This window comes from Triticum dicoccoides, chromosome 7A (assembly GCF_002162155.2).
Source record: "Triticum dicoccoides isolate Atlit2015 ecotype Zavitan chromosome 7A, WEW_v2.0, whole genome shotgun sequence".
Lineage (NCBI taxonomy): Eukaryota > Viridiplantae > Streptophyta > Magnoliopsida > Poales > Poaceae > Triticum > Triticum dicoccoides.
In genome coordinates, this window is record NC_041392.1 from 444,903,049 (window position 1) to 444,911,706 (window position 8,658).

The 8,658-nt window shown below is 41.6% G+C and overlaps 2 protein-coding genes across 2 annotated transcripts in view; both read right to left on the bottom strand.

Annotated features, from left to right (window-relative positions):
- The window catches only part of LOC119331467, an 18,956-nt gene extending 15,878 nt beyond the window's left edge, over window positions 1-3,078 (bottom strand). Inside the window, exons 1-5 of the mRNA XM_037604629.1 lie at window positions 2,722-3,078; window positions 1,467-1,555; window positions 1,088-1,368; window positions 644-707; window positions 99-189 (exon numbers count right to left, since the gene is read on the bottom strand). Coding sequence (XP_037460526.1) covers window positions 99-189; window positions 644-707; window positions 1,088-1,368; window positions 1,467-1,555; window positions 2,722-2,764 — 568 coding nt within the window. The 5' untranslated portion in view covers window positions 2,765-3,078. The remainder of the gene's footprint in view (window positions 1-98; window positions 190-643; window positions 708-1,087; window positions 1,369-1,466; window positions 1,556-2,721) is intronic.
- A 569-nt stretch (window positions 3,079-3,647) lies between these two features.
- On the bottom strand, window positions 3,648-7,802 carry LOC119331324 (polycomb group protein FIE1-like). Its single transcript, XM_037604495.1, has 13 exons — window positions 7,420-7,802; window positions 6,848-6,913; window positions 6,637-6,759; window positions 6,156-6,236; window positions 5,984-6,076; window positions 5,508-5,583; window positions 5,343-5,422; window positions 5,180-5,251; window positions 4,902-4,961; window positions 4,651-4,747; window positions 4,346-4,409; window positions 4,174-4,233; window positions 3,648-3,978 (listed from the first exon to the last, which is right to left on the bottom strand). The coding sequence occupies exons 1-13, from the start codon at window positions 7,606-7,608 to the stop codon at window positions 3,903-3,905; spliced, it is 1,137 nt and encodes a 378-aa protein (XP_037460392.1). The 5' UTR covers window positions 7,609-7,802; the 3' UTR covers window positions 3,648-3,902.
- Window positions 7,803-8,658: the final 856 nt, after the last annotated feature.

Below are 8,658 nucleotides of genomic sequence, written 5' to 3' on the forward strand. Positions count from 1 at the left end.
ACCTATCGATCCAACAATGCAAATTTCCACTACATTTTATAATTGGTCGCTATTTTAACATATAGTGATGAAATGTTAGTAGGCAAGAACATCATTACCTATTGTGTTACCAATTTGCCGTTTATTAGCCACCTTGACATCAACAGATTTAGCGGGTTTTGTATCTTCGTCACTGAAGAAAACCAATTCCTGAAAATGACAAAAACATCATTGGAATACATATGTAGAAATCTTAATTCATGTCTAACATTTGCAGCTAATATCAATGAAATAAATGATGAAGTACATACACAGCAATGACGGTCTTCTTGGTAAATAAAATCTAAACACCTTATATGATTGCATGACCATTATTTGTATTTGGCAGATAGAGGTTTTAACCCAAAACATTTATTGTTCAAAGTATAGGGCTTCTCTGTTGTTTATGCTAAGAAAAATATATTCAGAAAACATAGTGCTCGATAAAATAATACAAACAACTTTTGCATTTGTACCAATAATGTTACACCATAATAAGTATAATGCTAGATGCGGATATGAATTTTAGTACAAATAACAGATTTCATTTCACAAGGAGTGAATGGAAAAAACAATACCACAGAACTATCAAAGAAAGGCGCGAAAGAGTTGTCAGTGTATTCACCTTATTCTCGTTTCCTGTATTTAACCTCCCATATTGGTAGGTCCGATTCTTGGAATGGTACCATCTGCACATCAGTAAATTTATCAGAGAAACATAATGTTATGTGGGGTAACAATGGGAGACCGGAAGCACGGCACAAGCAATAGTGGTTTCAAACACGTTTACCACTGCCATCGCTGCAGTTCAAGTTTATATTCATATTATTTATAGATGGAATGCAAATTAGTGTAGCTGACAGAGTGGCAATAGAAGGAGAAATAATCAATAAATGGATTTGCGCACAATCAAAATAACATAACAAGGCGTAAATGTCGTACAACAAAGTGAAAAGTCTCAGATGCGTAAGCAAAACCTACGAAATGCTAGAGAAGAGAGATAACATAGTTCATAGAACTTCTAAAGGTAAACAACAGATGACCTGGGTCAGCAAACAGGAGTGATTACCTCTTGGTCGAACTCCCAAAAGTAAGATCTTCTGTCTGTAGTTTATGGGACAAGTCCTTTGGCTCAACAAAGTTTTTTTTCTGTCGACTTTCTGTACAGAACTTCAAATCTAACTTGCTATCATCCATATCTAAATGTTTCTCAGAAATATTTTGAAAAACTGTACGCCTTTTTGGTTCATCATTCATGGGATTTGTTGCTCTTTTCCGATCTTTCATTTGGGAAACATGTTTGCCTGTGTTAAAATAGCCTAGCTCTTTAGCGAATGCTGCTGCAGCGCCCTATGTATAACCAGGAAAGTTGTCAAAACATTTGTAAATAGTCACCACAAAAGTATAGTAACATAGAAAATTAGGACTGAGGACACTGAAGCGTGCACCTTCCCATAGCTCTTTGTAGGTGGAGTAGACTGTAAGTGCCGATGGTATTTACCAACAACGATGCTGCTGCTGAGCTCATCACCATTATCTGCAAAAGAAATGGCAAAGGTCCATTTGTTTTTGTGGGGAAAGGTAAATTGATGACTGAAAAAAACATAAGCAATATGCATCAGACAGTTGAAGGCAAGAAAAGGAAGGTATTCGATCGGCTCACGTGAATACACCTTCGCTAAAAACCAGCAAAAGGAAGACAACGAATGAATCCTAAATTCCTAATACTTTTCTGCCTCAGGCTTGGGCTGTTGTGCATATCTCATAGGTGACTCACTTTCCTTGTGCCTCTTCAGATTTTCATGCACTGGTTAGTTTGTTATCCCAGTTGGCCGATGGTGCCACGAGAAATGTGTGTATCCAACTTGTAAGGTTATATAAATGTAAAATAATTAGTTAGATAACTACGTGAATATGTGTTTTTAGGTCAAAATTTATCAAGTTACTGATGATTAAAAGTATTACTGTTTAGCTCACAATGAATCTGAACTCGGCTATGTACAGAAAGTCCAAATCGAATCCACATATAAGTTTCATGTAGCTTCGTATTAATTAGCACAACCAAGTTATGGGTAAAAAATGCAGGGTTAAATACTTCTGCATATCATCGAAATAAGAAACAGAAAAACACCTCTCTGACGAAGAGGGACAACACATAACCCAGTGTAGTTGATTAATTCAATTAACATATGTCCAGTGATCCTTGGTGATGAGTTATGAAGATAAAAGAACGTTGAGAAAAGGAACAGCTGCATACTTGTACAGTTGTCCAGCAGTACATCATTTTTCCAGTAAGGTAAGTACCCATGAATAATTTTAATATTCGGCAGAATGACACCTTTTGATACTGATTTCCACAAATTATGGTAACCAACACCGTAAACCTACCAAGCACGAACATCGAGGAATTGGATATAGTGAAAACAAAATCAAAAGGCTAGGAAGGAGTAGTGCTGGCAGCATTCATGTCTCCAAAAGAATGTGGGCATTTTGCCCAATGATACACTTGGCTTGCAACCGTAAGAATTCGTGCTTACATCATCAAGATAAAAGGAAATTCATGGTGAATAAGTTGAGCCGGCAAGGTTTGCTTGGAGCTAAACATCTAAACGCACGCACAGCTATCAAGTAGCATGCAACTGAAAAATTACTAGTATTTCACAGCAACAATATATTCATCAGTAAGCGAAGATGCAAAATTACCAGCGGCGGTGAGGTAACGCGTCGTGGCCCCGTGACCCGTCATTCCTCTCGTTCCCACGTGCAGTTCACCGAGGCAGCGACCGAGATGCAGGGGAGGCACGGCAGCGAGGGATGCCGCGCGCCCGCGGCGCCGGGGGAAGGACAGAGAGGTGACGCCGGCGGGAGGACGGAGCGGCGGCAGGGTGGAGGGTGGTGCGGGGAAGAAGGCGAAGGGAGCGCCGAGGAGGCTAGTTAGCGGATCTTGGCAGCGAGAATCGGCGGCGGCGAGGATGAGAACTCGGGGTGTGAGAAACCTAGCGAGACGACGATGAAACAACGAGGGTCTGGAGGGTGCTGTTTCCTTTTGTCAATCGGATCGTTTTTGGTGGGAAGGAAAGAAACCAGCGTGAGAGATTTTTACAAGAATCTATCGACCGGGCGTTCCCACAAGCCAAGTTCCTTCGGGTTCAACTTTTTATTCAGAAAAACCGTCAAAAAAACACTTTTTATTCAGAGATATCATGTGACTTGGTCGCCAATGGCTGCGAGGAAGAGGACGATTTCTTTCTCGGCCCGCGATCAAGACCACCCGACCGCGGCACATTTTGGCGCCAAACGGCCACCTTTCCTATCATATCCTCCTCTTTGCCTTCGCCCAGCCACGAAGCTCATAGCTAGAGCCTAGAGAGACTTCAGGTTGAGGAAACATTTGAAAAGAAAAACATGAATGAATGAATCTCCCACGATTGATGCAGAAATGGCAAATTTCGGCAGAGCCCCTGTAAAACTCACACGTTCCAAACAGGCCAGACCACAAAGACGGCACCGCCACGGAGAAATTTAGGCCATTCAAGCGTCAGGATTATGACGAGGTTCTTCTTCACCCAACAAAGTGTTTCCTTCTGGTATGTGTTAGGCCACCAAATTCAGGCAGGTCGCCAACTCAATGAGAATGCGAACGAGGATTTAAGTTTAACTCCCACATTCGGTACATGATACAGCCAATGTAATAAACAGAAACATCCGGCAAATCATCGAATCAACAACATCCTAGCTTACAACATTATAAGCTCATTCACCCCAACTTCTGGACTAAGTAATTGGTACAACCCACTAAGTAAGCAACACAACAACTACCCAGGACAAGCTCAAACTGGCTGGCATTGCCATGGGGCCGCACGGCATGGTGGTTTTCAGTTGCTTCAATTTTTTGCAGCTTGATGTTCCACTTCATCCCAGCGGTATATGCTGCCATCCTCGCCGCAGGCAAGGATCGTGCTGAAGAATGGAAGAAAAGAAGAAGAGTGACATGCAATTCTTATGCACCAATACCAAAAGCAGACTTGAAAGAAGAAAAACTATAATGGATGCACATAGCACACATGAGAAGCTATATCCATAAAAGTACAGGAAAAATAAGTGCTAGAGAGATACTACTGGATCAGAGGTGGCGAACGGAATATGGTGATGTACCTTCCATCAAACGACACTGCAGTCTGCCTTATTGGCATTTTGCATTGTGGACTACTCAGCCTGGAAATTATCAGTGTGTACATGCAGGAACATACAAGTTAGTAGCTAGCACCACCACCACATTCAGAGGAGGAGAAATTGGGAATAGCTGAACTTGCTCGGTTAAACTTACCGGGTAATTAGCACAGGAGGGCTCGCCTGCACTTCCCACACATAGATTTTGCCTTCGCGGTTGCCTGTTTACAAGCAAACGATTAACCACAAGAGTTATACTTTTTGAATTTCATCTAACCCTGATCAAGTGCATGTAGATGAGTTCGTTTACGAGCAAACGATTAGCCACGAGCATGTTTTCTACAAATATCAGTTTTTTCACGTGTATAAGTACGGCCATCCTCAGAAACTTGTTGACAATCACATAAGTACAATACAGAAATATGTCCGCAGATAGATAATAATTTCAATATAAAGTGTTACCTATTGCTAATTGATTGAAGTGAAAATCACATGAGAATTTGATAAACCAAATGTCACAATCAGGCACAGGGTACTTCTGAAGAACATCAATGCTACCCTGCATATGGAATGAAGAATCACTTCAGAGGAAGGCACATAGTATGGCCGGCATCATTTTTAGAAACAAAGGAGCACAACCAGAACTAGTTTGTATCAGTACAAAAGTATAATGTGTTAAGCCCTATAGTTCTTTAAAAGTAAAACTGCATCACCTCGCCGGGACCCTGCTCTTTTATTTTTGGCTCCCACAGAACAATTTCATTGTCAACACTCTGCAAGTTCAAGGCGAAGCAGATCAGATGTTCTCATCCTTCAGGAAATAATTATATCAGCATTGAAAAACAGGTGGCAACACTAATCTTTGATATATAAAAAAGACTGTACAGTATGATATTACAGGTTTCAGGTATAGTCTGAAATTTTGCACCAGTAAGCATTCTAACATTGTGTTCACACTAATTCGTCTCTCCTACAAAAATGAGCAATTTACCTTCGACAGGATGAAGTCACCAAGCCACCTAGTACAGTCAACATAGTTAGAATGAACCATGGAAGTCATGAGCTGAAAGGGGATATATCAGCACGATGCTGAGAGGGTCAATATTAAAAGTTTGCATAATAACAGGTTCAAAGATGAGAGATACTTAACATACCGGAAATTGAACAAATTTCGTTGGAAATTTTGATGGAAGGTCAGTCCATGTAAAGGATTTCTCCACGTATGGCCAAAATTCTATGACAACATTAACAAACCATGTCAGTGATCAGCAGTAATAAAATGTAAATAGGAAGCAAGATTGATGAAATGGTTCGCTAACCTTTCATTGACCAGATTTTAACAGTATTATCCATGCCACAACTGGCAATTCGGTAGATATCAGAAGGGTGGAAGTCCTGATATAACGGAAGTATGAATGAAAGGACAGTTAGTGCCGAGATAACATGTTTTATTTTTCAGTGATACTAACTAAAATGATCGACTCAATAATGCCAGTAGCTGGCAGACAGCTATATTTAGAGTGTGTTCGGATTTAGCCCATATTTGGCTAGCTATAATTTTGGTGATGATTTTGCTAGCCCATGATTTGGCCAACATTGGTAAGAAAACTGAACTAGGGTGGCCAAACGAGCATTGGCATGCCAGAAAATTGGCCATGATCCTAACAAAGACCACGTTTTTGATTATGAACAAAATATTGGCAGGGTAGCTTTTGGCCACAATCCAAACATATCTTTGGGCAGTGAAGTGAGTGGCAATATAAAACAATGTCACTAGGAGGTAGGTGTAACTTACAACACTCAATACTTCATTACGGTGACCTCCTCCTCCAGCAAAAATCAAGATGCAGATACCTGTATGGACATTCCATAGCCTAACAGACTCGTCCTATATAAGGCCATATAAACTGCATCAGAAAGGTAAAAGGCATAGGTATATCCAGCATCACACCAGGTTATCTGCCAACCTTGCTTGCAGAAATGAAGAGCGAAGGCTTCAATGGTTGAGTTCTTATCTCATTTATTGAATCACCATGGCCAAGAAAACTCTGCATGATTTGTAAGACGAAATAAGAAACTTACTCCACGTTCGTAGTCATTAGTTTAGGATATTGAATCGTAATATATACGCCCAATTTCATGACTACCTCAGAAGAATAGATCTGCTAGGTTGTAAATGTTTTCACCACGGTAGACGTACTAAAGTATTTGACATCTACAATCTCTTTTGGAGAAAAATAAACTACTGTATAGCAGAAACACAACTTTTCCTAAAAGTCCAAATCATCATCTCGAATGGACAATACAGAGAAACCAACAATTATCAAATAAGTAACTGTTTTCAGAAAGGACATCAAATAAGCAGCTGAATAGTAGATTGATGCAAGTGAAACTTCATCCATGTTGGCCACAATAAGAAAGTAGAAAACTCTGGCACTACTATTATACCTTAAACAACTTCTCGGTGGCACAGTTGATGACCCGAATGACCGCATTGCTTCCTGCTGCCACTAGCAGTGGTGTGCCGTCAAGGTCACAAGCCCAGCTCAGAGTGTAGAATGACTGAGCATCCTGAGATAAGATGCAGACCTCGTCAGCCTCAGATAAAGTACAACTAATATAAGAAACTGAAGATTCTAGAGATTGTAATGGAGCTTACGTCCGCATCAATGTATGCTTGCAGAACAGCCAAGTTACCGTCGGGGAGGCCACGGTACGTCGTCACCTGCAAGATCAGCAGAGTCAACTTGTGGACAGGAGCACACCAGAAGTAACAATTAATCGAATCAAACTACGATCGGATGCCTATGGAAAAGAAAACTAAGACCAGATTCTCAACAATTCCCTCCACTGTGATATTGATCGAAAGTTCCATCGAATATGCAAGTTGTTATCAGATACAATATATCAAAACTTGTGACAAACAGCACCCTGTTTCCCAATGGAAGGTCCAAATTTTCCGAACCAAAAGCCAAACTTGCAGCTCCATCGACCTTATTTGGGAGGTTCCTTCACCCCTTCGCCTCGACGGTGAGATTTGGCCAGCGGTCGCCCCCTCCATTTTGTGGAAAATTTGGGACTCTCGGAATCCCTCCACGAAGGTCGGATCCTCCTATGGAGCCCCGCGCACCGGAACCCCAGCTCTCCCACTCAACCACTCACAATTAAGAACATTCCCAAATCTAAAGACAGGGCAAAGATCGAGCGGGCGGGCAACCACAGAAGGCTTACACGATTGCCGCCGACGGTGGCGAAGACGTCGTAGTAGCGGGCGTCGATGAAGTTGAAGCCGATGGCGTAGAGCGGGCGCTTGCCCTCGGTGTGCTTGCTGCAGAGCTTGTACTCCCGGCTCCGGCTGGGCGCCAGCGACCCCACCGCCGCCTCGCACCCTAACCCCTGCCCCGGGCCCAGCCTCGCCATGCGCGCCGGGAGAGGTTGGGGCTCTGGCGCCTGCTTCTCCTCCTCCGCCGCCGCCTTCCTCTTCCCCCTCCCCCTACCCTTCCTCTCGGCCCACGCCTTGGAGGCAGCGGCGGCGTCTGCAAAGGCGGTGGCGGCGCGGGCTTCGGCTTCTGCGGGTGTGATGGGGCGACGCTGTGACCTCCGGCGCGTGACGACCTCAGGCGTTGTCGCGCTTCAGAGTTGAGAGATTTGGGGTTTAAGCACCGCGTGGAAATCAGATTTACATTTTCTTCTTACGGAAATCAAATTAGAAAAGAATCAATGAAAGCAATTAATCGGGCACCTGCAGTTTACACTTGGATTTACATCTTTCACTTTTTTGGCAAACCTTTAATGTAGTACAGTAATTGGGTTGTTGGGATATGGCTGGTTATGGGTTTTCAAATTGCAAATAGGGACACGAGTATATCAATAGCAAACATTTAATAATATATGCTGGTTACAACTGGAGTTGGTAACTGAGATGGGGCTATTGCCCTCTGCAACGGGATTTAAATCCATTCGCAAAAAATGATAATGATGATGATGATGATGATGATGATGATGATGATGATTATATGTTATCATGGATTTACATTCAAATTTTTTCTTTTGTAGAACTGAACCAAGACATTGTTTTACTGGATTTGCTAGAATTTTTTTTACCTGATTTTCTACTTTTAAGGTTAAAGCAACACTTTAAGATTCATGAAACTAAGAGATCTACCACAATGCAAGAACAGTTGTACAACAAGTTGATATACCTGGATTTTGATTCAACTTCATTATAAAAGTCAAACTATGAAGAAAATCACTCATACTAAAGTAAAAAAAATGTTTTTTGAAAATAACCTGATAAACTAAAACTATTTGTGTTATCAATGACAAATAAACCACATACCATAACGATTGAGGACCAAAGGAACTATATAACATAGATCTAAAATAAAATTTACTTTGATTTAGTAAGAAAAAAGGTTTGGAGTAACAATATTTCCCATGTACCACGTACTTTTTGCGACGCGACTTATA

Bases quoted from the DNA above. Each gene is read 5' to 3' on its own strand.
- LOC119331324 (XM_037604495.1), bottom strand. From the start codon at position 7,608: ATGGCGAGGCTGGGCCCGGGGCAGGGGTTAGGGTGCGAGGCGGCGGTG. The intron at 6,077-6,155 runs GTTGGCAGATAA...GGCCTTATATAG, and splicing joins TCTTCATTTCTGCAAGCAAG to GACGAGTCTGTTAGGCTATG. The intron at 4,962-5,179 runs GTAAATTGCTCA...TTGAACTTGCAG, and splicing joins GTGACTTCATCCTGTCGAAG to AGTGTTGACAATGAAATTGT.